The sequence below is a fragment of the Coturnix japonica genome, chromosome 4 (genome assembly GCF_001577835.2).
Source record: "Coturnix japonica isolate 7356 chromosome 4, Coturnix japonica 2.1, whole genome shotgun sequence".
Classification (NCBI taxonomy): Eukaryota; Metazoa; Chordata; class Aves; order Galliformes; family Phasianidae; genus Coturnix; species Coturnix japonica.
The window spans coordinates 80,109,449-80,137,312 of record NC_029519.1 but is presented as its reverse complement, the minus strand read 5'-3'; the positions used below and the strand labels follow the sequence as shown (position 1 = coordinate 80,137,312).

The following is a 27,864-nucleotide window of genomic DNA, read 5'->3' as shown; positions in this document are numbered from 1 at the left end:
TGTACCCCATAATGCTTGTGCATCCTCCCAGCTTTGAATCATCTCTTGGTTTTAAGTCCATACATTCCAGTCTATCATCCAGATTGGTGATGAAAATATTGCACAGCTCCTGTACCTGGCTAAACCCAGTGAGATAGCCAGCCCTTGATAATTATGCTGCGAGAAATATGTTGTCAAGCAGCCATCTTGTGGTGATTACATCTAGATTGTGTTTTCTTAGCTGGATCTTATGGCAGTGTCACATGGAAAAGCGTAAGAGTTAATAAAGATTGCATATCGGAATATCCTTATCACTTCTGCACAAACATACGCTTATTTTCCTGCTGATGTATATATCCTTCATTGCTCATAGATTTGTTTTGAAGATAAAGGTGATGAGATGTGCCTCTGTACCCACTGAAAGTTTAGTTGTGGGAACCATTCCAGATTTATCAGGACTTTCATAACAGGACAGTGCCCATATCACAGCTCCGGGAGATCAAGAGGAAACAATCATTATGTGTTTATGGGTCTGAAACAAAATAAAACAATTACCTGAATCCAGTCTTCAAAGCAGCCTTTGAACGAATCCCAACCCTCTTTCTGCAAGGGCTGGAAAAATAAAGAACATGTCTAATCTGTCCCATCTATCAGCCAACTGTTATCTGTGCCTACGTGCTGTTACTCAGATCTCGTTAGCTGTCTAATTGGATAATAGACAGTACACTTCACAACTACTTAAGTATATTAAGCTTAATCTGCTTTGAGCAGGGAGGGGAAGTTGTGCTTGGTGACAAATGGACACAAGAAGCTGGACTGTGAGCAGTATGAGTCTTCTGTCCCTATCACTTGGAGCCTTATGGACTCAGGCTTGGTGTGTTTATAGCATTTATGTTGGAATTTGAGTCCCAGAGCAGAGAGCTGGGACGCTTTCAGACTTTGACCATGTCAGCTGGTCCTAAAGCTTCTTCCAGTGCTTGAAGAAGATGCAGGGTTGACAGGATCAGAAAGCTTTCATGGGGATTGGCATGACCCATTCTATAAATGGAAGGGAGATGCTGCGATGATAGAAATAGACTTCCCTTTCCTTCAGAGAAAGTGTATTTGTTCCATTTATCAGTTTTGAAGGTGGACTGGCTGTCTCGAAAGCTGCAACTGAAGCAGTTGGACTCATGGAAGGGGTGTGTTTAGATTTCTCCCAGCAGACGGATTCTTTATTGTGCAAGTACGAGCACATTTCATTGCATGTCACCACTTATTCCTGGGAGAGGATATTTCCAAGGGATGCCTTTCTGGGTGGAAGAAATGCATCTACCAATGGGATCCTTACCCCAAGGGAATGTGATAGGGTCAACAAAAGACGTACTAGCCAAATGTTTCATAGGTTCTCTTGGAAAGAAAGTTATGACACAAGACTCAAGCCCAACTTAAGTCTTTGTGTCTTCAGTGAGGTGCTGAGGGCTCTTCATTTCCAGGGTGCTTGCCTTGTCTAACATATATCTTCAGGTTTGGCTTTTATGCTGTCCGGCTTTTGTTTTGAATGAAGGGAAAAGATTGTAGGGTAACATTTCTGGTCTTTTATGTGTAGGCAAACTCCCAAGCGATCGCTTTATTTTGGATGGAGTAGGGAATAGCTGTTGAGTGCAGAGGGGTTTGATACTTATCCACACCTAATTTAGTACCTGGATTAAGAGCATGGTCAGCAAGGAAAAGGATCTTTTTTTCCAGAGGGTAATTCATATCCAAGCATCTAAATCACTTGAAGTGGCTCTGGAGACAGGCTGTGTCCTTGTCTTCACTACAGTCTGGCTGAGTTGCAGGTAAGTTCCCCTCTGCTGCTTCATGTCTGGGCCAGAATTCATTCTGAGGCACCCAGAAGAAATGAATTAGTGTGGCTTGTTACAGTCTTCCCAAAATGTTAAATAAGGTGGAGGCTGCATACTTTCTGTAGCAATATACAGTAAATAATACCCTTCTTTCTCATCCTGATCTGCTGTTTATTGTGGTAAACTCCTATACTCAATCTATCATCAACTTTGAGTTGGGGTTGACTTCAGCCTACACTTATTAAAGGGTGAAGAATATTCTGTCATATGAAGTGGATAAAGGAATTCAGACATGAAACTAGATATGAGGTCACCAATGACCTTTTTTTTCCCTCCCCTTTAGTTTTAGCTTTAAACAAATAATAGCATAGGCTGTTTTCAATATCGAGACATGCCCTGTGCTGTCAGAGTTATTTGTCAAGACCAAAATGACCACTATGGGAGACCTGTCTGACCACTGCTTGCTGCAGATCAAACCCACGTGCCTCCAAAGGGGAACACCTGCTCAGTTGGGCATTGGTGTCTTTTTTTTTCCAACAAAAGCTTTTGGAACCAAAACCAGACACATATATTTTCAGTGAGATGGGGTGGTGTGATGTGTGATGATGCTTAGTTCTTGTGGCTAACAACTATCTTGACCACCATCTTCTTGTTGCAGAGGGATCCACAGTGCTGAGAGTGAGGGTGAACCAGTCCAGGTCTTCATTAGAATCACAGAGTCGTTAAGGTTGGAAAAGAGCATTAAGGTCATCAAGTCCAACCATCAGCCCATCACCACCATGCCCACTAAAACCACATCCCGCCACCATGCCAACTAAAGCCACATCCCCCAAGCTCTCTCTGTTAAGGTCCCTAGGCAGCATTTCAAGTTTCCTGAGCCTGGATCATACAACATTGCACGTCTGGAGTCAAGGACTGTGGTGGGGAGTTCTTTGGAGAGCTGTGCAAAGATCCTCAACAACAGTGGCCTCTATTTCAGAAAGGGACGTTGTGAGCAGGGAGAAAAACTTTCAGATCACATGTACCCCAGTGAGTGCTTTTCTTTCGATAGGAAGATTTGTTCGAGAATGTTAATTGAGTCCCTTTTTGAATGGAGGAGGCTTTGCTTCCTTCCCAAGTTTTCAAAACAGATTTTCCAAATACAGAGCCTACGTTTCATTCAAGTGTAAATCCTTTCTCTTTAACCTGGAAGTTATCCCAGGGGGGGAAAAAAAAAACAACCTCATGCATTCACTGCAGGACAGACCCTCATGGTTACAGTGGAAAAAATGAAGTGGATCCAATTGTCCAAACAGGAAGGCAGTTAAGAAAAGACTTTGCTTAGTCTGAGGAGCTCTCAGTCGAGTTTAAATGCTTCTCCTACATACTCGACTTCATGTCTCTGTTGCTTTTGAAGCATCACACAATAGCTGAAGTGTGTGCTAAATTTAGAGATGACAATTTCTTCTTGCTGACATGCTGCCTTATCTGCAGGCTGTGTGGGTTTCAGTGTGTAGTTACAGGAGGGATGCAGAAAGTGATCCGAAATTTATTGGCTCGTTATCTCTCCTGACTTCCACATAGCTCGGAGTAGCCCTGTTGAGCATCTAGTGCTTTATACTAATTCTTTTTCATTTCAGGGCATTAATCAAAATGCTTTCTTTGGCACAGCGAGGTGCTAATGCTGTTTTATATGCGCCAAAGTTGAAGTATGTTAGGGATGAGACATGCCATACTGAGCACAATGAGCTCTCATCTGGATGCACTGAAACTTTACTGTATTTTTAGCTGCTTTGTGGATAGGGCTGCAATTCTGTTACCCCCATCATGCGAGAAGGCTGTGGGAGAGCAAATCAAACACAAGTGTCTCCATTCCCACTCGTTGCTGCTTTCCACATGACAAGCCTTCCTGCTCTGTGAAAACCACTTCAGATCTGAAATATCTGTGTTTTTATCTATGATTTATTTCTTTCTGTGCAGCGCTTCATCTTAATTCTGTAAAGAGGTTTGTGAGGATTTAATGAAAAAAAAAAAAGAGCAAAACCAAATTTCCCTTTGTTTCAGTAAAACATCTTGATTGTGACAGAGGAGAAATGCTTTTGAGCTCAGATGTGTCAGGAGGGATGAAAGGCACCTTGCAGAGGGGGATAATCCATCACTTGTGTGCAGTCCCACAGCACTCGGGCTGCTGTTCCCTGCAGGGCATTCAGCAGCCCCAGAGCACAAGAACTCAACCAGAGGACAACGTTTCATCATCAGGCTTTGTTTTGATGTTTGCAGCAAGGTAGATGCAAAGCTAAACGTGTCACTGCTGTGTTCTCATCGCTTCCCTCTCCCACCCGTTGTCTTTTGCCAGCTGCTTCTGCTTTCTGCTCTGTTTGGTGTGCCTCCATATGAGCGCTCAGCAGGGAAATCCCTCAGCAGGGTGACTTGCTGCATTATTCATAATGTTCCCATGTAAGATATGGCAGTCACACAATTTCAGTGAGTGCATCAGGGGTGACCTGAATGCAGACAGTGTTTGATGTCTGTGCTTTTGCATTGAAACATTAGCAACGTAGGCACATGGAGGTGGCATATGCAAATCCCACACCTCAAGGAGCATAGGGAAAAGCACCTTTCTTCTTCAAAGAAAGCCTCTAGTGGGTAAAAATCTCAGAAAAACACTGCCAGCCACAGCCTAGAATTCATTGAGATCTAAGGACACACTTCCCAGACTGATTTCCCCTGCCTTGGGGCTCTTGTCTGATGTGTGAGCGTGTTAGTGCAGAGAGCTAGATGGAGGAAACTGTGTGTTGCAGCATGCTGAGCCAGCCCTGCTTGTGTCTGCTGTCTCAGTTGTTTGCAAGTGATAATCCAGCAATGCAAAGCCTGAGATAAGTCCCCTTGAAATTTCTCCACCTGCAGAGATGCAGATTTCCTGGATTCGTGGCTGCTCTCCTCCAGGATGAAGTCAGCCCAGTTACTGTGGGAGTAAATCAGTGCAGTATTTGGCTCTTCTAATTTTGGTTCTCATCCCCTAGTGTTACTGTTGCATTTAATGATTTTCCCTGTGGCTTGAATGGTAAAGATGTGGTAAGTGCTTGGGGGATGGCTTGAAATCAAAGATTCAGAGTGGGTGTTGTTTTCAAACAGAGAATAAACGGCTCTATTTAGAAAGTTGTGTTGCTATTTCAAAGCAGTTTGTTGGGTCTGGATTCTGAGAAGCGGTGAGAAAATATAATTGCTTTTGGGCCAGCATGTCTCGTATGGTGTGTCCTGAAATAATCCTCATGTACACATTGAGTTGGAACGGAGTACTGAGTAGATTCATTTCCTGTCACCCTTCTATTACGCAGGACAGGAGAAGATCCCTGTTGAAACTTCGCTCCCAAACTTGCTGCAATGAATTTTAAACCCCAAACCGCAAAGAATTCCCAAATGCAATAGGGACACCAGTGTTTATTTGACTGAGACCCCATTGTGTTCTGAGTTGTGCAAACATGGGCATGTTTCCTATTTAATTAAGGCTGGTTTTTATCAATTAAGTTTCCCAAACATTCGGAGAGAGAAGGAGGGTAGTGAAGATAAGATCACAGGGCTGTGCAGATGGGATAGGGCATGGCTCTTTTTGACAGTCAGAACACAAGTTCTACAGGAAACTTGTTTGCAGCATTGTTCTGACCCATTATGCAGTGGTTTCAGCTTGCTACCTTGTTTTTTTTTCTTTAGTTTGCTGTCTCTCTCCCCTTCCTTTTACAGTCCTGAACACCCAGTCGTTGATGGGAAACATAACAGCAGCAGATCCCTCCCAGTGCTAAGTATCAGCTGCAGTGAGAGGTTGTGGGTGCTCCATCTTTGGAGGTGTTCAATAACCAGGTTGAATGGGGCCCATGGCAGCCTTGGTGAGTGCCAGATATGGAGGTTGGTAGCCCTGCCTTGGGCCTTTGGAACTTGATGATCCTTGAGGTCCCTTCCAACCCAAGCCCTTCTATGATTCTGTAGTAGGAATATCACATTCACTGCAGCAGGTTGGATACCACTCAGGTGCTTCTGTTGTCTCCACCTTCTCCTGATGCAGAAACGGAGTGTTCTGGCAGTGTAAACTTTCTGTTGTGATGGAGCAGATGCTGTGGGGTGTCTTCTAGTTAAGGGAGCCCTTGTACCTATTCCCACAATCTCCCAAAACAAAGGGCATGCCGGTGTGGCAGCTGCAGCTTCTACTTGTTTTGTCTTTGGGGGATTTGAAGAGCAGAGGATTTATTGGCTCTGCTTTTTGTTGCTGCTGTGACACTTTAGAATGTGCCCTATGTAAGGCACAAGCACTGCTCTCATCAGCTGTGTGAGCAGGAGCTCTACAGCCTTCATCTCATGGTGCTGACATGCTGGACAGGCTGCGTCCTACCATGCTGTCAGAGGGACCCGTGATACTGAAGATATCCTCTTCCCTTCCCGGCACTTGGGAGCTGGCTGAACCTGCTCTATTCTCATGTTGCCCTTCAGCCAGAGGAAAAAAAGCTTGAGAATCAGCCGCAGGCCAGCCAATTATTTTGATTTATTTTCTTTTCCCTCGGATGAGAAGGATTTGAAAAACACATAATGGTGCATTATATCAGAGCGCTGTAAGTGGTGTGATTCATTCCCTGTGTTCTTGGCATGACGGTCTTTGGTTTATTTTTTGGATCTCCTTGCAGTCTGGTTAGTGCCAAGCACTGTATGGAAGTGCCCTGTGGCAGACAACCTGCTCTGCCCATATGTTGGCTTTTAAACAAACCCACCTCATAATAGGAGCTCTTTTCTAGCACATGCCAAGATGCTTGGGGCTTGTTAAGTATATTCTGCTTGTCAACAGCCACTCAATTGAAAAAGTAGCACTGGCATGAATCAGTTTTGAACAAGTTCATTTGACTTGAGGGATATTTGAGGCATTAAAACAAGTTGGATCTCAGCAGTAAAATATGTGCAGTGGTTTCCTGATGAAAAGCACGAGCTGGTAACCCTTAAAAAAAGGTCCGATGGCTTCAACTCTAAGATTGAGAAGCCTTGAGCTGTTTCTCATTCATACAAGCATTAAAACCACTAAGATCCATAAGTCCAACCCCAACCCTACCCCACCATGCCCTTTAACTGTGTCTCCAAGTGCCACATGCCCAAGGTTCTTGACCACCTCCAGGGATGGTGACTCTGCAGCTGAACTGGGCAGCCAAAATTAATTACTACTTGAGTTGTCTTAAATACAACATGTGCAGGTGAAATAGCTGGAAGTGAGGGGTTAATGTAGGTAAGAGTTGAAGTGCTTTGTTACACATCTCGGCAGCCCAGGTAAGGTCATCTTCTTAGATTAGAGGAGACCTAAGTCTAGATAGGCAAAAGTTAATGCTGTGATTTCCTTCTGTCTCTCTGGGGGTTGTTTCAGGAGGGAAAACAATGTCAAGTCAGCCTGAATGTCTCTGCTGCTTTCCAGAAACTGGTGCTGAGGAGGTTTGGGGCAGAAGGCTGAGGGTTTGGTGTACAGATAAAATGGGAAGCATCCTGTTCATGCTGCTGTCTAAGAGTAGACACAGTCTGTTATTACTGTGCTTCCTTCCTTGATGTCTGATCCAGCTGCGCCCTGTGTGTCACTGGGGTGGGTCAGTAGTCTATAAGTGGGGCTTGTTGATGCTGCTTTAAGGGCAGCATTTTCAGTGCCTCAAGATGCATTTGGTGGCTTGAGCTTTCACCTGGCCAAATTTCAGAAAACTCAGGATAATGTTTGAGACCATTTTTCCTTACTGTATCACAAAAGATGCTGCAAAAGAGTCTGTCCCCTTCCTTCGTATGGCCTCCCTTCAGATATTGAAAGGCTACTCTCATATGTCCCCAGAGCCTTCTCTTCTCCAAGCTGAACATCCCCAGCTCTCTCAGCACACTCTTGTAGGGTTGGGAGGTGTAGATGTCCCTATTTACTGCAGGCTAGTTGGACAAGATGACCTTTAAGGGTCCCTTTCAATTCAAAAGATTCTATGTCTATCAATGAACAGAGGTTCAAACTTGCTCTTCTTTCACAGCCACCCCTATAAATTCCAGCCATAGAAACTGATGGGGGGGAAAAAAAAAACAAGCGTCTGTGTTTCAAGTCCTGGAAGACTTTTCTTTCAAAATTGGTGTTGTGCTTGGAGCAGAAGGCTGCCTCTGACCACTGCTTTTGGTGAGCCGTTAAAATGGGTCTCCCTCTAGCAAGCCCTGCTGCCTGCAGGAGAGGCCAGCAGGGCTGCTTTGGGGCTGAGTGACTTGTTCTTGCTGCCTGTATCCAGCTGGCAAGCTTGTTCAGACCGAAATGTTGCCTTGGATAAAGCCTGAGCACGAGAATGGTGATGAAACAGCACTCAGCAGGAGGTGAGTTTCCAGCATGTGCAGCCAACACGAATTAACCTTGATCTCACTGGTGCATGAGATGTTGGTGTCACAGGTTTACAAGCTCAGGAAGGGCACTGCTATGACTGTGGATAGCTGAGGACCATTCAGCTCCTGCAGCTCTCCAGGTAGCACAGCAAACAAGGTGTGCCCGCTTCCGCTGCAATAAACCTGTTGCAATCTTACCGGGTTGGTGTTTGCACAACTGTGGAACAAAGGCAGATTTAACAGCTGCCTGTTCCACTCATTCATGCATCTGACTGATGCCGTGTGCTTAAGTTCAATTAATAATTCTCCTGCCTTCTGCTTCCGTGCTTTACCTGTGATGGTGTAAATGACTCTGAAAAGGGCTGTGAGTGAGTTTGGCTATTAAAAATAGCCTTTTTGGTTCTGTTTCTGAATTGGTCTGGCTTCTGCTTTTGGTTGCTCAATCTTGCTTTTTCTCTGCCTGGATTAAATTAGATGGTTGGTTTCAAGTATTCATTGTTTGTAAACACTCTTCAGACTGTGGGCAATGAACCTGCATTACAAACACATACATAGTTGCCCCATCATGTGTTGACTGTATTCTGAATAGTTGCAATTCAAATAATAATAAAAGTAAGGGTGGATTTGTCTGCTTTCATTTAGTCTTTCCTATGAAGTGAGATCTTGTTCTTTTTTATCTAAGTTCCTCTCCAACACAGTGAATGCTGTTGTTTAGGTTGCTGATTATGGTTGATGCTTAATTCCTAGCAAAGAAAGACCCAGTGGGAACCAAGGTGCTGCCCAGGGAGGTGATGGGGATACCAACCTGGGAGGTGTTCAGGAGCCTTGGAGATGTGGCACTTGGAGACATGGTTAGTGGGCAAGGTGGGATGGGTTGGGGTTGGACTTGGTGATCTTAGAGGTCTTTTCCAACCTTAATGATTCTGTGATCCTATGAAAATTAGCAAGCTTGATTACCTCCATTGGTGGCCTCCATTGATGGAAAGATAGCAGAGTTGACACCCAAAATGTAACATAAGGAGAGGAGTCCCACCTCAAGTGACCAGTATTGTTCTTTATGGGATGCTGGAAGCCCCTGCTTGCATACAACTTATTGTGTGGTATGAAGCAAAACCTGAAGGAAGAGGAAGGTCTTTTTTAAAACTAGCTGATCTAGGTTGGAAAAACACACCAAAAAAACCCCAAGAAAATAAAACCTCATAGAAAAACTTACAAGCATGCAAGCTTTGTTTTGAGTGCATTGCCATGTGTCATCACAGCTCCGGCAGTGCTACCATGAGGGTAGTACACGGGTGAGCTAAGAATAGGAGATTTCCTTGAGAAATGTTTTTGTTTATTTTATTCTTGTGTTTTATATTGTCTGAACCTCGTTGACCTTTTCCTTAAGGGTCCTAGAAGAATAGAGGGTATTGTTGTCATAGGGATGGCAGCTGTGAACAGCTGTGTTTCCCTGGCTTCTTCCTTGTGAGCTGCAAGGTTTTGCTGGCAGAATTAGAAGAGAATCTTTATGTGGACACACCTCTGAACTTTGGTGGTTTTGCTGCTGGTTTAAGGGAAGATAATACCAGCATCCAGGGTGCAATACTAAGAATGGGAACTTAGGATTCCAAGTTCCATATATATATATATATATATATATATATATATAGTAATTGGATGTAACTCTGGCTGGTGGCTTGGCGGATAATAACGGTAGGGCATTGCATATTAAAAAAATAAGGCATTTTATGTGCTTACCTTAATTATGAGCCTCCCAGTGTATAAATAATAGTGAAATAAAGCATGGTGAGGATTCATAGGTGTCTTATTGTCTATTCATTTCACAATGAAGCATGCGTTTGATTGGGAAGCCCAGGCTCTTGATAAATCTTAATTGCCTTCTCCTGCTGATCATACAGTGAAGGTTGTTGGCTAATTAAGGGTGGTTTCTAAATCAGGATTCTGAACACACAAAACAACCTGTTATTTTCTCATCTGTCTAGACAGCTCACCTAATCCAGTATTAAAATTCTGAAACAGAAGGGAAAAACATTTCCTTGAAGCTTTCATGTGAAGAATTCGCATGAGCTTGCCAAAGCCAGGATTAGGAAAGCTGTGCTTAAAAAGCAGATCTACAGCTGTTTGTATGGGGCGTAGATGGCAGAAAAGGTGTTTCTTTACTGTGGCAGCTGAAATACTTGCGCTGATGTGTTGTCTGGAGGCTGGTTGAGAAGTGGAGAGTGTTGTAAAACGTCTATGGGTTGTAATAAGTCTGGAAGGCCTTTCTATTAAGGTTACTAGAGTATGGAGCTCCTCACCTAGAACTGATGTGAAGGCCAGGAGTAGAGAGGTGTTCAAAAAGGAGAAGGCAGATGCAAGGGGAAGAAGTCCCCAAGGATTGTTACAGTCAGAGGTGTGGGTGTTTGCTCTACTTTATGACATCCCTACTGGACTTATTGCTGGAAGCTTGCTGGCCTTAAACTAGGAGAGCATTGTTCCTATTTGTACCAATTATACTCTTCGAAATGACTTTCTGTGGCCATTCTTAGGAACCCTTTTCTTTGCCCTTCATACTCCAGTGGTGGACTTCCCTGAGGCTTTGAGTAGAGAAGTTCCAGTGTTTGTGGCCAATTTTAAAGATCTTAAAAGAACCCAAAGAAATCTCACTTCTTACCTTGTTACATGAAAAGTCAATAAGTTGGCACACTTGGATTGGGAAATAGGGGAGTACTACTTGATCCACTGGCTGTTTGCTCCTTGAGCAGCCTTGATACAAGGTCCCATGAAATGTAGTGGCTTCATTCAACCTCCAGGGAAAATGAGGAGTGATGGAAGTTGTCTGCAACTGGGATCTTGACCCATCTCATCGCTTGCTGTAGGGAGGAAGCTTTGCATTCCCCTCCTCTCTTCCTGCTCCAGAGCTTTTCTGTTGATTGCAAAACCAGGGGGAAAACGTTCTTGGTACTACTTCCTCAAAGCATTGCAGTGCTTTTGAGTACTGCTTTTTCACCTCATCTTGGCAGCTCACTGCTTTCCCACCTGCCAAATGACCGCAGTTCGTGACACGTGGACTAAAAGCACAGAGTGCTCAACATGTTCGACTTTGGCTTGGAAATAACTCTTCAGACACCAGTGGCTGACTCCCTGTGGCAAATATCTGCTAGCCAAGATCTGCTCATCAGGAGGTGACTGCTGTTAACAGCAGTAGCAGTTTTTGGTGTGGTTCCGTGTCACCTGTTCCGTTGTCCAGTGGCAGTTGGAGCATACAGCATGGGCAGTTTGTTGTAGGCACTGTCCTACTGTCCCTTGCAGGTAAGCCCACATAGAGTGAATTGAATGGAAACTGTTTGACCTGAAACTGCGCATTATCAAAATGGTTGTCGAGAGTACCAGCAGGACAACTTTATTTTTCACTCCACTGCTTAAATCTCTATGGACTGCAGTCTGCTGTCTCTTGTGTTACAGAGAGCAGGAGATGTTTGGCCAACATGCATAAATACTTTAAGATCCCAGAGTAAAAGGGATTCTCCAAATGAAATCACTGTTGCTTTGTATTTAATTAGCACGCAGGGTCATAAACAGCAATAGCTGAGCAGTTTCTCAAGCACAGAGCTTTGAAACTTCTCCTGGTGATGCAAGGGAGAAACAGGAGACTTTGATGCTGGCCAGATGTTTGAGAATTGGGAAAGAGCTCGGAAAGGAGTATCCAGCAGCTTGGCAGCAGGTAAGCAGCAGCAGTAGTAATAACTTTTTGGGTTTCAGTAAGTGTTGGTTAGGAGGGCTGTAAGAAACCTGGGAATTTTGTACATGCTTTGTCCAAATCATTGAGCACTGTCTGATGCTCAGGCTGAAGAATCCAGGGCTGTGTGTTTCTTGTTATCTATCAGGACTTACATCTTCTTGGACTTGGAGGACTATGGGACTTTGTGCCCAGTTTCTTGGTGCTCTTGAGGACATGTGTGAACCCACACTGAGCCAAATGTCCTGACATTGACATTTGTATATAATGGCATCCTACTTGGTGATCCCTGATTAAGGTCTACCCTTAACTATAAAGCTTAGGCTGCGTGCTATAATATGGTAATGGGATTTGAGAAGTGATGGCATACACAGTTAAAAAGATGGCCTCTAGTCTGCAGAGCAAAACACGGGATACTGCTTGGAGAAGCACTTGGATATGTTGGGTAGGTAGAGGTAAAGCTGTTCTAGTCAGGTCTACTGTGGGTTTGAGCCTCTCCTTATCAAAGAATAAGGCAATTTCTGATGTATCAGGACAATGTTGGCTCCAGGGGCTGCATCACATGGCTGCGATTTTCTGAACTGCTCTTGTTGGCTTTCATCAGTTGAAGCATTTTGTTCATCTGTACCACTTCTGTAATGATTGGTTTTGGTATCTGAGCTCTGTGCTTTGAGCTAAATCCTTTCTACCGTATCCCATCGTTATGTGATCTGAAGCTGGTGCTTTGTGGTTGCCACAGAGGCAAAGTGAAGCTTCATTAGTGTGCTGTGGAGCATGTCAGCATTGGGTATGTGATTTTCTCATTCGTTCTTTTAAAGTCTTTACCACAAAATTGCCACTTCTGGAGGTTATATTAAAAGACGGGAGTTTGAAAATCCTTTGGTTTCACTGGAAATAGTCTGCATGGCACAAGAGGGTGGGGATTTCTCCAGTTTCCAGTAGCCTGCTCCAGGCCAAAAGGCTGTTGCAACCCAATTTGACCTCAGTTATCCTTTTTATACATCCCAAGTTCACCGTCTTTCCTGCTGGACATTTTTTGTTGCAGAGTTCTTTGGGATTTTGACGAGGATACCTTTGAGCTGAGTTCCCTCAACACGCTTGTCTGCTTTTTCCATAGGTTCCTTAGAAAGAGAGCTTGGACGGCATGCAAAGTTGTGAAATATCTGGAGACAGCACGGATGATCCTCTTAGTAGTGGCCTACGGAGAAAACGACAGCCTCGAATAGTAGTTATTGGTGCTGGGCTTGCAGGCCTGTCCGCAGCAAAAGCACTCTTGGAAAGTGGTTTCACGGATGTAACTATCCTTGAGGCGACTGACCGAATTGGAGGCCGCGTCCAAAGTGTGAAACTTGGTAAGAGCAGTGTTTCAAGGGGAATAAGTCATCCATTGGGCTCTCGGTTTTTGCTTGATTTTTTAATGTTGGCAGGTTTTCGTATTGTTATTAAGTTAATAACACTTGTAGAAGTTTTCTTGGCATGTGCATCTTGGGCTCCTTTCAGAGTGAATGAGTTGGTATGAATGTGCTACCCGTGTCTTGCAAGGGAGGGCTGCTCCAAAATGGGCCATGTTTCTGTACAGTGAATGTCTTACTAATGATGATAACTCTCACTCTTATAAAAGGGGCTCTATGAGTAGTGCTCTGTGATTAAATAACTGTAAAGGACAACCTGTGAATCAGGCTTTTGGGAAAAACCTCTTCAGTGTATCCTTTCATACTTGTTTCCTACTTTCCTGCCTCTGTGGCTTCGTTTCTCAAGTCAGCTGGAAGGGCTTGTAAAATCTCTATAAATTCAGAGTTCTGGAACAAGGGAAACAAGCTGGCCTGGTGGTTGACGACCCTGCCCACAGCAGGGAGGTTGAAACTGGATGATCTTTGAGGTCCTGTTCAACCCAGGCCATTCTATGATATGATATGATTTGATAAGTGTAGCCCTTTGCTGCTCAGTAGTCAGTGAAACTTTCCCTTGGTATCTAGGAGGGCCTTGCCTGTCTCTTCTCCATAAGAGGCAAAAGACTCCTTGCTTCTTCTGAACTGCCTCCCTAATTTCAATTAACTCATTCTGTTTCTAATGTCACTGTATATTTATTAGATTTGGTCTCTTTCTGGCCTGTTTGTTTTTTAATCTAACATCACTTTCTATATTTTACTCTATAAACTCACCACAATAAATAAACAGCAATGCCCTATGAACTTTTAGAAGGGAAATGAATGAAAAGGCAGTTGGACATATCCGATTTCCAGGGTTTGAATCGGGCACTTGACGTTCTGCTGAGACTTGGCATAGAGCTTAGAATGGGAAGTGTGTCCTCTACACACAATGCACTGTATTAAAAATATCCTGGATCGTGTCTGCAAGAGGAGGGAAGTGTCAAAGATCTGAAATCTGCAGGGAGCAATATATAATTTCTTCAGTGCACCTGTGTAATAAGTCTGTGCTATTAGTACAGAGAGCAGTTCTGTCTTTGGACACCTTCACCGGTTACTCATCATCTCTTTACCTTTGCTTTGGAACATACTTCCTCTTGGTTATCACTTTAACTAAGGTGAGGCATTGCTGGAGATGCTCAAGGTCAGGCAGGATGGGGCTTTGAGCACCTGATGCAGTTGTGGGTGTCTCTTTTCATTGCAGGAGAGAGGCACTGAACCTCTAAAGCTCACATCCAACTCAGGTGATCTTCTTCAAGTTGTCAAGATTATACTGTCTAGGGGTTGACAGTATTTACTGGCTAAACCTTCCAAAAATGGTTACAAAAGTGGTTATTCCGGGTCTTCAACATGTGACCACTTAGATCTCCTTGTCTAAATGGCATTTAAACGTTACAGTTCCCTAGCCAATCCTTGACTGAAGATCTGCTTTAAATCTTCAGCAGAACAGGTGAACCCTCGAGGACAGGTGAGGCAGAGTTTCTGTTTCTGGATTGTGTATTTCTTGTACACGAGCCATGACATCTGTCCCTACTGCAGATATTTCATGACAGGATACGCAAGGAATAGTCAGGGCTTCAAAGGGAAATGGGAGAGTTCCTGTGCGTAGTCAGAAGGCTTGATATGCAATCTGTGCATTCCTTTGGAAGACTGATGCTCTGCTGTATTGTTGTGCATGGGCCTGTTTTGACTGCTGCTGGTATCTCAGTAATCGCATTTGCAGAGTAGGAAGTAGACTTTATTTTTGTTGTATCGACAGATTTGTTCTAAGTAGATTAAGATTGAAACAAAAAAAATCTTTCGGAAGTTAATTAAATTTTTCTTTGCTTAAAAAATATGTCCTTTAACTTTACACTGTTAAATAATTGATCACGTAACTTATATTAGGTAACAACTAGCTTATCCATGATGGAGATGATAGTGAGTTTCTCAGACCCACAGGCAAGAACGACTGTTTTCAATGCGTTGGCATTTGATGCTATTCCATGCAGCTACTGAAAACAGCAACGCATCATTCTTGCAACTGAGCACCAATATATTCTTCTTTCAAAGCTCAGGTGCCCTATAAATAAGAGCTCCATGCAGGAAGATTGTTCGTGCTGCAGAGAGCAAAGTCCTGACATAACGCAGCAGGCACTATGCCTGCTACTGATCTGGCATGTGATGACTCGCAGGAGGATTGCCTTAATGAGGTGACTGCCACATGCAATATTTATGAGCTTTGTACCTTTGGCTGCCAACATACAGCAGTCATTTCCGCCAGGCTGGGTGTGCATGGACTGCAATTGCAGTAACTTCAGTATTCATCTTTGTGCCTGGATACTCTGATCCTCATGCTTTGAGACACGTAAGACACACATAAGAATGCACGTAAGGAACATACACTCACATCTGTGATGTGTATTTTGAAGGACAGTTGTGCTGTTTAGTGACAAGGCTGTTGTCTGCTTAGCAAAATGGGGTATATGGAGTTTATCTTTGAGGCAGTGTCTCAGCCACATTTCTTGGAGCTTTCACCTATTGAACTTGACTGCATGAGTATGGTGCTGCAGTGGCTTTCTAGCTGAGCATCAATTTACATCTTAAACAGTATCTGATGACTGCTGACTGCGTGATCCTTCCTTCATCAAGCCGGGTTCTATTAGCATCCCAGTTAATGAGGCATTTGCACACCGCTGCAGAGCGAGCTGCACAGTGTGCTGTTATCTGTGATGCTGCTCTGTTAAACTTTGCTGCAGGACTTCTGAGAATCTGTAAAAATGTGGGTAAGAGACATGACTTCAGCTTATTTTCAGCACCTCCTTCAGCTGCTGAACATTGTCCTGTGCTATCAGCCCAATGCTGGTTCAAACCCTGTTAGTCATAAGGAAAGGAGGAGAGCAGGGCTGACCAAACTCCTTCTGTTTTGCTGGAAGCAAAATGTGTTTGACGCTTAATCTGCAGCTTTTAAAGAACCTGATGGAAATTTTCAAGGATATCAGTACTAAAATAAGATCCGTTCCCTCATCTGAGGAACGGAAATGCATTTTTCTATTTCATTTAGTCTGACCATTAACTAATTGTAACACAAACCATATTTGTAAATAACATTCATTTTTAATTACAGGAAAGGGTTCCGTTTGTAGATCAGGGTTGCTGTCCCAGGGCAGTACCAGTTTTTCCTTTTATCCCCTCCTCTACAGTACAGCAGATATTTGAAGTCTTTAGGTAATCTATATGTGCTCTTTCTCTCCTACTTGGCCATGGTGGTGAAGTGTTGATGGTTGGACTTGATGATCTTAGAGGTCTTTTCCAACCTTAATAATTCCTTGATTCTTTTTGGCAGGGCACGCCACTTTTGAACTGGGAGCTACGTGGATTCATGGTTCACATGGAAACCCAGTCTATCATCTAGCAGAAGACAATGGTTTACTTGAAGAGACTACTGATGGTGAGAGAAGCGTTGGCCGGATCAGTCTTTACTCCAAGAATGGGGTGGCTTATCATCTTACCAACAATGGGCAAAGGATCCCCAAAGATGTGGTTGAAGAATTCAGTGATTTATACAACGAGGTTGGTATTCAGCTCGTAGTTTTGCATGAAACACTGGCAGCCTCTGTTATTTCTGCCAGTAATGTCTTGAATCTCTTCTCAAAAAGTCAAGCCTGAGTTTTTGTTCATCTGCTTAAGTAACACCCATTTGTCTCTAACGTGGGATTACTGTTGTTAGGATGAACGATTTTTCCACGTCATCAATTTAATCACTTCCAGTGATTGCTGGGGAGACGCAATCATTTGCTGTAGAAAGTTGCTACTTAATTAAAAGGGTAAAGGAGGGATCAAATTACTATACAAAGCAGAATGCAAAAGCTTAGCAACAACCAGCTAAACACTGTAGCCCTGTGACATTTTATTGATGTTATAAATACCATAGTGTACAGTGTGGCGTGCCAAAGTCAACTCAGTGTCGTAAGAATTGCAAGTCTTCCTGCATCTGAAGGAAAGGGACATCTTTTATTGTAGATTCAAGCCATCATTGGGTTTGGTTTAAAGTCTTTCTAACCAGTTTTTGCTCAGTGTTTACTGATCTCCTCATATGCGCTGAACAGAAGAGGGCCTTAGGATGTGATAGAAGAGCCAAACAGGAAAAAAAACCCCACACAGCTACACATACAGAACCTAAAAATATTCCTAATCACAGCCAAGCATTATTATTTTCATCAGTCTGTAAGCATGCCCACAACCTTCAGATTTTCATCTGATGATGAGCTTCATAGTATTTGATGCGTGGATAAATGCACAGTAGAGTGAGATTACCCTTGGATAGTTTCTGTTTAACAATCTGTCCACGAACATTTAGAAAGTCTCCAAGAGAAAAATCACTGTAGCCTGTAAAGAATTATTAAGAACTGAATGTGGAGGAAGGATGTATAATATATCCTGAGGCTCTGCAATCTGTGATGAGATGGCACAGAATTATTTCACTTTTAGAGAAAAGTCATAGGAATTTCAAAGAAAACTCACTATGGGAGGGATTTAGCAACCTTAGAAATCCAGTGTGGAATTATTTAGTAATTCAGTATGGAAAGGAGATCATTCTGGACAAATGTAGGTGGAGGTAATACGTCTGGACTGCTTTCTCAGCCTACTGGGTCAAAACAGAACCACAGCCAGCCAGAATGAAAGATGGGTAAAACACATGGAACAGGATTAATAGCATATTGCAATTGAAGAGGAGGAGGAAATAAGTGAAAATACCTCAGTGAGCAGCATTTCTTATGCTAATGGAACTCCACCAACTCCTTGCACTGCTCAGGGATCGTCCTATCTCAGAGATGATTGAGAAAGTCTCCAGCAAAGGGAGGGTGTCAGGTGCTGACTCTGAAAGGAGAAGAGAGTACAAAGATGAGAGCTACTTGGCTTTGAGATACAGTCAGTAAGATAAAGGCTGTAACAAGGTGCCAGCGTTTTAAAAATGATTAATTTGGTAAATGTGCCCTTTCTTTTAAAGCAAGAAGAAGGAGGCAGCCAGTGACACGAGAGAACAACACATTTAAAGTTAATCTTCTGTACGCAATGTGTAATTACCTTATCGTTGCCACAGGATATCTTTATTGCTAGGAAACAGAGAATGATTTCACATTTATGAATTGTAAAAATGTCTACAGCTACGCTCTGCAATAAAGAATTTACAAGGGACAGCTTACTCAAGGAGGGGACATCAGGCAGCCTCTGGTTGCTGTTGCTTTCTCTTCAGTCCCTCAAATCGTGCTTGAATGTCTTGCAAGGTAACCCATGGTTTTATTTAGCTTCTTGTTCCAGGGTGTCAGATTGGACAATCTGCAGTGAGTTAATGTGGCAGACCAAGTTCTTCCCTGCACTGACCAGGAAGAGTGGTTCTGTGACCCCCTGAAAATCCCCACTTAAAAAGGCTGTATGTATATATAAGTGCCTCAGTGAGGGGGAAGACAGGAACATGTGCAGTATGCAGGCGGCTTTGGGAACCTTTTCCTCTGACATAAATGCAGGGAATGTTTCTGTTTACATGTGCTGAGTCAGCCTGGTGCTTTTCTATTTTTTTCCTCTCCTCCTTCCTACCACCCCCTTGCTTTTGTCACTCTGTACTTTTAGGAGGTTGGATTTTAGGTGTTGGAATACTGTGTTGTCCAACACAAACAACCATTTTACAGATCACCAAACCCTGAGGTCAGGTTCCTGCTTTGCCTCATAGGATCTCCCAAACCCTTCTTGGAGCCTTGGTTCAACATCACGTGTCATCTCTCAGCTGTAGAAAAGACTCATAAAGCAAAAGCTGTGACTGACACAAGCTGTCCTGACTCAAAAAGGAGAAGAAAAAAAAAAAAAAGATGCAAAGCCTAATCAGGAATGGAGCACTGGCATTAACAGTGGAAAATGTAGTCCTGAATGGACAGGGGCTAAATTTGTCACAGCTTCAGATGCCTGCCTTCCCTTGCACAGCCGGCTCCCTTCCCATGCTCTGACGGCTCTCCTTTTGCTGTAGCCATATGCTTGGGCTCTGTGTGTGCCTCCACCTCTGCTTCTCGATGTGTATTTCTCTAGTCTCAGTTATTTTGTCATTTGGATGCCAAATTCAAGTGAGTGCAAAGCACAGAGGATCTCCCTCAAGTGTTTTGCTTGGGGATATGGGGTCACTGAGACTGCAGCCAACAAGGTGAGATCTCCCTCTGCATGTTGAATTCCCCTATTGTGAATGGCAGCGCATCCCATCTTAGCCTCACTAATACATCTGGAGAGTCCTGAGGCTTTTTCCAGGCTCTTATCCAATCTTTTTTGGCTGGCTTCTGCTTCTATGTGAGTTTTGCTTCTTTTTGTTTGCAGTAGCCTGGATTTCTAACAGCTGAAAGGATGCCTCACATTATACTCTGTCTGGTTACAAGGAAGCTGAGCCATCTTCTATAGCAGAAAGTTCCCTATGGGAATCTGTCTTAGCTGAGAACCCATGTTGTTGTAAGACTGTCTCAGACCTTGCACTGTGCAGGACTGGCACTGCTCAGGGTTACTGTCCATTTGCTCAGCCTTCAAAGAGGGGAGCAGAAGTTGTGCACCAGCACTGAATCAGAGAATCATTAAGGCTGGAAAAGACCACTAAGATCAGCAAGTCCAGCCATCAACCCGTCACCATCATGCCCACTAACCACATCCTTCAGTGCCACTGGGTGGTTCACTGGGGTGTGATGCCACACATTCTTGATCTTCCCATCTTTCACTCTACTCTGGGTAGGATAATTCAGGGAGTCTGAGGCCAGGAGGATTTTAGTATTCAATCTCTTTATGTGTGACCCACAAAGAAAAGGGACAGGAGTGGGAAGGCTGGGGGTTATGCTTGCAGCTGGAGTGTCTGTTTGTGCATATGGAAAAGTGTAACTGGGGACAGTCTATCTTAGAGTTAAGGTGGGTCAGTTCTGTCACTGTTTAGTCCTTATTTTCCTCTGCAGACAAGAATTTATGGTCAGTTCCCAGGTATATGTGAAGGTGGTGAGCTTCAATTAAATGCACTATGCTTGCCCATGTGTTTTGCATTCGACTGGCCAGCCTGATTTGGGGAATGTGCCTGTTTTTACTTAGATTTCTCAGTAAGGGCATGGTCCCTGAAGGCCTCCTTCTGAGGAACTCTCTCTAACAATCAGCTAATTAATGGCCTTGTTATCTCTCAGCTTTCTCTTATACACTGGGGGTGGGATGCAGCCAAAGAATGACACACTCTTCCACCCTTCACACCCCCACCCTATGCTGGGCTTCCTGCCATCTCCAATTAAGCTCCAGTGTGTTGCGTTATTTAGAGAGCTGGACCAAAGGGCCAGCAAGAGTCGGTGTTCCCTCCCTGGCTTTCTTTTGCACTGGCAGCTGTCTGGCCTAGTAACAACATGAGCCTATCTCCATCAAGGTTGAGGGCTGATCGGGGATTAAGTCACTTGAGTTTTTAAGCCAAGTGAGGAAATGGCAAGGATGTGGATCGTCGCTGGCACTGACAGGAAGGAGTGTGGCTTGGGATGTGCTTTCCTGACATCCTTCAGCCCTGAGAAACTTCTTTATTTAGAGCCTCTTCCTGTGGTGAGTGAGCACTGACGTAGTAAACACATGCAGGTAATAGAGGGAACATCCTTGGGTAGAGCCCACGTTCCTTTCAGAGATCCTTGTTATTGTACACCCTCAAGCCGGTCAGAAAGAAGACAGAAAAAGTGGAGCCACTGTAGAATTATACCCTTTCCATTAACACCTATTCATATTTTAATATTTGATCTTCAATCCCGTATATACTCAGGACTGAATGTAAATCCTCAGAACTAGGGATGAAACGTGCCTAAGATGTGTTGCTTGAGATATTCTACTTCTTTTGCTTCTGCTGATAGTTCTTGTGGATGTGCTTTTAGGGCTAATTTTTCTGCCTGAACCCAGACATGGGATGTCTTGATGTAGGATTTGCTGTCATTTATCCTCATGCTTCTTTCCTGACAGTGGATAAAAGCACTGAAATAACAAGGATTCTGAGAAAAAATAATAATAAATCTGGGTGCCAGTCATGCATTCATTCATTATCTGATTGATGGGATGACATCCATAGGAACAGCTTTACTTGGTGACTCTCAGCACAGTGAGTTGGGCATTTCTGCTCTTCTCTCTGTTGGGCAATGAAGAGTACAACAGTTAATAAAAACATACCCATGGCTCTCATATCCTTTTGGCCAAATGGTAGCTGGATTTTAACACAGCTTTGCTTGTCTTGTTAACGTGTTATCTGCTTATAGTGTGCAATCAGCTTATGGAAGCTGAGCTGCATTGTGTTGTCACGAGGTCCTTGAAGCTTCTACTTGCTGGAGATGGTCTGGGCCTTGGAAATATATGGATTGAGAGTAATGGGGTGCTGAAACTGCCGAATTCTATTGCTGTCTCTAGGAGATAGAGAAGATATCATTCCCTTTTGCTGGAAGCCTCTGTTTTGTAAAGGTTATTGGTCTTCACCTTTCTCACCTGGAAATCTCTTTGAAGAGGCTCCATATCTCAGTGTCTGCAAGTCTCACTTATCTTCAGCACCTCTACTCATTTTTCTTATTCTTACAATGTATTTTCTCTTTTTTCCACTATACTTCCTTCTTAAGTTTTCTCCTCATTCTTTATTTATCCTAATCTGTTCTTTCCTCCATTTGCTCATATACCTGCTCTCTCCTGTTCCTACCATTCCTGTGCGTTTTCTCTCAGCACCATCCCATCTTCATTATTCTTCCATTTTGCCTCCTGAAATTCACATTACTCCTAAAACCCGAGAAAAATCAAGCTTCTGAGGAGCACTGAAGTGAGGGAAGCTGGAACATGATTAATTAGCTGTATCAGTAGACAATGGGAAGCTCTTGGAGCCTTTGATAGACAACTAGCTGCCTGCCAAGCCCTTATTTTTGAACTGAAGCCCTCAGTGTGCCTGATTTTGTGTCTCCAAAAAAAGATGACGAGTTATAGTCAAACAATTTAGATAGGAAAAACTCACTGAGAGTTTGTCTGTCTGGGGCTGCACCTGGGACACAGAGGTGGGAGAGGACTTTGAATGGACTACGTCACCTGCTCTTCTGCAAGTGACAGAAGACACGTGTTCAAATGAATCCTAACTTAATAGTCAGTTAATATTAACTTAATCATGACTCAATAGTGACTAGACTGTTGCTGGCAAGTAAGGGTGATTATCTTAGGCTATTTTTCTTTGCTTGGAGGGAAATCTTGTTTCCTTCCTTCTGCCCAGCACAGCTGTGGGTGCAGTCACATGTGGTGCAATGAACTAAATCTCAGAGGTTGGCAAGGGAAGGTAACCTGAACATGCTCTATTTGAATGGAGGAAAAAGCGTTCCTGCATGGGGCTTGGATGCTGCTGTGAATCACGTTGTCCATCTTCCTGTCCCATCTCTTGCAGGTCTATAACCTGACTCAGGAGTTCTTCCAACGAGGTAAACCAGTCAATGCTGAGAGCCAGAATAGTGTGGGCGTCTTTACACGGGACGTAGTCCGGAAACGTGTCAAAGCTGATCCAGATGACACAGAAGCTGTCAAGAGGTTGAAACTAGCCATGATCCAGCAGTACCTTAAGGTGTGTGTACACATTGTTGTTTAATTGTTTTTACTAGACAATTTGGGACCTCAGAGACCTATCCCATCACTGAGGAATTGCTATCTGTGGGCTCTTGCTGTTGGGCAGTGTTTTGTTTATGTAGACAACCTTTTCTCTTGAGACATATGCTAAGACAGTGGGCTGTAGGAAACAGTGCAACAACTTTGGTACGAAGAAATCACTGGAAATCATTTTGAAAGGTAAAGTAATAAAGTCAAAGGCAGACTGTATAAACCAGTGTCCTAATCATCTTTCCTCACAGCTTCCCTCGTTCTTTTTATCTTTATGCCTTGGCCTAAATGAGATCACCGTGCAGTATCAAGCACTCCAAAAGTAGAGTGTAACAGTCATTCCTATTTCATTATTTCAGCCGGAGCTGAAGTTAACTGTAAAGTTCCCTTCATCTAAAATGCTTAAAGAACTACAGTGTGGGAATAATCGTGATTTGAAGGTTCTTAGATCACTGTGTCCTGTGCATCTTTATTTGAAGCTTATCATGAGGCAGACCAAGCATTTCTGCCTTCGTTTGAGGGATTGATGCAAGCTGCATCTATGCCTAATACTCTTGCTAACATTGACCTACAGGTTGTGGATATAAAGCTTGCTGATTACTTACTGATAGCATGCTGAAAACTGCAGACAGTAGAAATAGCTGCCAAAATTTTTTCCTGGCTCCTTAAAGGGACATTTATTAACATGGGGAAGAGCATCTGATCAACACAGCCCCAGCTTCTGCTATGGGAGCACCAAGCAGCAAGTCCCTGGACAGGGCTGTGGGCTTTTAATGCTAGGAGACAGTCAGAACTGTAACCCAGTGTCATCAGGAGGAGACATATAATCTCTTAACCATGGCTGATGGAACTGTGGCCAATGCAACCAAGGCCAGTGCAGCTTGTGACCATAATGAAGCGGTTTCTCTAACTAGAAGCAAGGTTAAGGGTCAGATTTCATCAGATCTTGCAGAACGCTTTTTTGCTTGTTACTATAATGTGCTTTAAGAGGGGGATTCAGGATTCCCAGTTTGAACATCTGCTTTTTGTCCTTGCAGTGAGTTGCTCTGTGGCAATGTTGTTTCTGTGTTGCTTTTCCTTAGGTAGAGAGTTGTGAGAGCAGTTCCCACAGCATGGATGAAGTCTCACTCAGTGAATTCGGGGAATGGACGGAGATCCCTGGGGCTCATCACATCATTCCATGTGGTTTCATTAAAATCGTGGAGATTTTAGCCCGCTCCATTCCTGAATCTGTCATTCAGCTCCGCAAACCGGTCAAGTGCATCCACTGGAACCAGTCAGTCAGCAAAGAGATTGAGAGGGTGGCTGACCACAACAGTGACCTCCCTGAAGAGGACAAGAGCTCCAATGTCTTCGTGGAGTGCGAGGACTGTGAGTTCATCCCAGCTGACCATGTCATTGTGACCGTGTCCCTGGGAGTCTTGAAGAAACGCCACGAGAGCCTGTTCCATCCCCGCTTGCCTGAGGAGAAGGTGATGGCCATTGAGAAACTGGGCATCAATACCACCGACAAGATTTTCCTTGAGTTTGAAGAGCCCTTCTGGAGTTCTGAATGCAACAGCATCCAATTTGTTTGGGAAGATGAAGCGGAGAGCGAGAGCTTGACTTATCCCGAGGAGCTGTGGTACAAGAAGATCTGCAGCTTCGATGTACTCTACCCACCAGAGCGGTACGGCCATGTGCTGAGTGGCTGGATCTGTGGAGAAGAGGCTTTGATCATGGAGAAGTGTGATGATGAAACTGTGGCAGAAACCTGCACCGAAATGCTACGGAAATTTACAGGTCAGTCATGCCCTGTTTTATCGAGTGAGTGGAAAAGAGAAGGAGGGTGGGGGTTGAGTGTAGAATAGCCATAAGGGAGGAAGTATGCTAGAGTAATTTTTAGTTCTTTGTCATCTTATGTTGCTCTGATTGGGTTGGATAAGTACTTCCAGCATACCTCCTGCTCGGGTGTTGCCTGGAAGCTATTTATACAGAGGGGCTGATAACCAGCTCAGGAAGTGGTGCTTGAGGATTCCACATCCTCTGCTTTGTTTAATCACAAACTGTAAGTATTTGTAAGAGCAGTGTCCTCCAAGATTAGATATATTTTGTGCTATTCTCGAAACAATCCCTCAATTAACCTATTTATATCTGTTACCTCATGCTACCCAAATGTCGACACCCAGTGAGTTTCCAGCCTTACCTCTTGTCCACGACCTCCAGTTAATTGAAGACATTTGCCTTCACAAGTGTAGCTTTACCCTGCATTTACAGACCATTTGCTGCTGAGAATGGAGAGATGTAGAAAAGGGGACCTGGAAGCTGAGGACTGTCTGCATAGCTGGCCATTGCCAGAAGAGGTTTTACATTTTAGTAGTCTCTTTAGAAAACATTGGCTAGACTTTGTTTTCCAAAACTCCATTGCTGGGTCCAAAACTGAATCCTTTTGTGATACATCTCTGATGGATGATGGTGACCCTGTGGTTCTACTGCAGCCCTCAGAGAAGTAGGATGAGTCAGTGCTGAGCTCTGGGCAGCTTCTGCTTCCTGAGCTGTTTGTTTTCAGTGGTGTTGGGTATCCCTGCATTACGTTGCAGTAGCAGTACACACACGCCTTCATTCCTCTTGACTTCAGCAGGCCAGCTGCTGCTCTATGGAAGCACGACAGGAGGCTTTAAAGCCAAGTTCTAGTGCTGACGTCTCCCTGAGAGTATAAACAACCTTGTTTTCTGCAGCTCTTTTCACTTAACCTCCTTTTTCTTTTTCTTTTTCTTTTTTTTTTAACATCTGAATTTATCTATGAGAATCCATTCTTTGGCTTTGTCTTAATTTGGCATATGAGAGTATACTCTCCTACTCTCCCTCTTCTTTGTTGTGCTCCTTTGCTGTTATTGTTATTGTGCTGGATGTTCCTCTTTTTCTCCTGGGATGGAAATACCTTGGCACTGAGTCATTGGTATGTGCTGCAGTTGCTGTTCCAGCTGATGCTGCACCTGGTCACCGTCCATCAGACTCTTCAGCTGAATGATTGCTGTATCAGCCTCCAATCCTGGGTTATCTAACCCTGGAGAAATTCACATGGAATATTACAGAGCTTTGCCCTGCAGTGAATGTTTTGTGCATAAGACTGCAAAAGTCTCCAACCTTTCCTTGAAACACCAGTTATATAACGTGACCTGTTCCACTTCTTTTTCCAGAAAGAAAACAAAAACCCACCTGTTGTTTTTTTGGGGACATACTTATTTGGGTTCATAATTTTACCATTGCTCCCCAGAAGCTTAGACTTGACCCTGCACTTGATGGAAGGAGAGGCTCTTCTGTAAGGTAGTTCAGGTCTTCCTTGCTCTGTTGCTTGTGGAGCCTTTTCCATTGCCTTCAGAAGGTTCTGGACAAGTCCTACGATCAGTCCATTCTTTTACAGTGTTATATTATACTGAGAATTTCTCTCTGAGAGAAGATAATATACCTTTGTAACCTTAAATTTCACTTGTGGGTTAATTCTAGGGCTTATCTGGCTTTGCTGATAAAAACATATGGGGTTGTTCTAGCCTAAGAACCACTGACAGCTACAGCTCTTCCCAACAGGTTGGCAGAAGGGTGCAGGCTCCTGTGGATCTGATTAAATGGGATGCCTTCAGACAATTAGAAGTCTTGCTCTGCTTTCTTTGTTGGCTAAGCTCTGAGTATTAGATGCCAGAAGGTGATAATTGCAGGCCTGCTCCCTCTGATTTGCCAAGCTGAGGCTGGAGGTGCCCTGAGGTGTCCTTCCTGTCCTCCAGCTATTTCTCCAAAAGGCAGTGGATCTCTTTTCAGTTCTTCACAGCTATGTGAAGAATAGTTTCCTTCTGGGAAGGCTGCTGTTTGCTTCTGTGCGAATGTGGCACACAGTCATCCATGGGAAACACTAGAGAGATGCAAAGCTATTGCTTTTACCAGTCTGAGTGACTATCAAATATTACAGGATTTATACCATTGTTAATCAAGCTGAGGATTCCACAAATTATTTTGTTAACAAATTTCAGTCTTTTAAATACGTGGCCTTATCCACCAAGCCATCATCTCACTGCTTGTAGTGGTTCTACATTAGTAGAAACTTTGTTTCTTTAGTCTTCTGTGGAGCCAGGAGTTGGACTTGATGATCCTCATGGATCCCTTTCAACCCTGGGTATTTTATGATTCAGTTGACAATCTTTCTATTGGCATTCTACATGTTGACTCTACGTTGGCAATGGAATATGGGAACATGCAGTATCTACAGGAGAAGGGTCATCAGCCCACTGCAGAGACTCCTTTTACCTGTATGATTGTTTTCTGTAATGCAGCATGATGGATGACTGCTTGCTGCTGTGTCCTCTAATGGTGTTCACGGTGTATTCTCCTGAGCTTTCCCACAGCCCTTCAAAATAAAACACGATAACTTATTTCCTTGACGCATCTGAGAGCTCCCTGTTCTCAGACTCCCTTGGGCTTTTCACTTCCATCCCAGGCATTCTTGCTTTGATGATTCTTGGAGGGGCATGTTTTAGAGCCTTTGTTAAGCTCAGTCCTCAAACAACAATCATGTATAGGGTGTATTTTGTTTGTAGGGTGTATTTGTTTGCTGGCCTGTGCCGTATTTGGTCTTCGTATTAGTGGTTAGAAAGTGTTCACGGTGTACACTAGCAAGCCACCCAGGTGCCTTTGCAGTGTTTCAGCCTTATATTTCATCATCCTGCTAGACACCAGGGCAATAACCTGCTTCTGATTTGAAGGAATTAAAGGCACAAGTAAATAGTTATTTAGTAGAACTAAATAGCACAATACCTAGCTAATCTTCAGAGCTGGGCATCTCCCAGTCTAAGCTGCTATGAAGAAAGGAGAGTTTGGATTGTCTTTTTGGAGGTGTATCTCTTATGAGACTGTTTTATCATCTAGTGTAGAGTGGGCACCCAGTTACATACCTAAAACTAGGTGAGATGAATCACTCGAT

The 27,864-nt window shown here is 43.7% G+C and overlaps 1 protein-coding gene across 2 annotated transcripts in view; it reads left to right on the top strand.

The window, feature by feature from the left end:
• Nucleotides 1–27,864, top strand: part of SMOX (spermine oxidase) — a 38,339-nt gene that overhangs the window by 8,216 nt on the left and 2,259 nt on the right. The window contains exons 1-5 of one of the 2 annotated variants that reach the window (XM_015863036.2): nt 11,693–11,847; nt 12,980–13,214; nt 16,615–16,841; nt 22,708–22,881; nt 23,996–24,695. In XM_015863036.2, the coding sequence (XP_015718522.1) occupies nt 13,007–13,214; nt 16,615–16,841; nt 22,708–22,881; nt 23,996–24,695 (1,309 nt within the window). In that variant the 5' untranslated portion in view covers nt 11,693–11,847; nt 12,980–13,006. Of the gene's footprint in view, nt 1–11,692; nt 11,848–12,979; nt 13,215–16,614; nt 16,842–22,707; nt 22,882–23,995; nt 24,696–27,864 lie in introns of those variants that run through there. The other variant, XM_015863035.2, reaches the window with a different exon arrangement.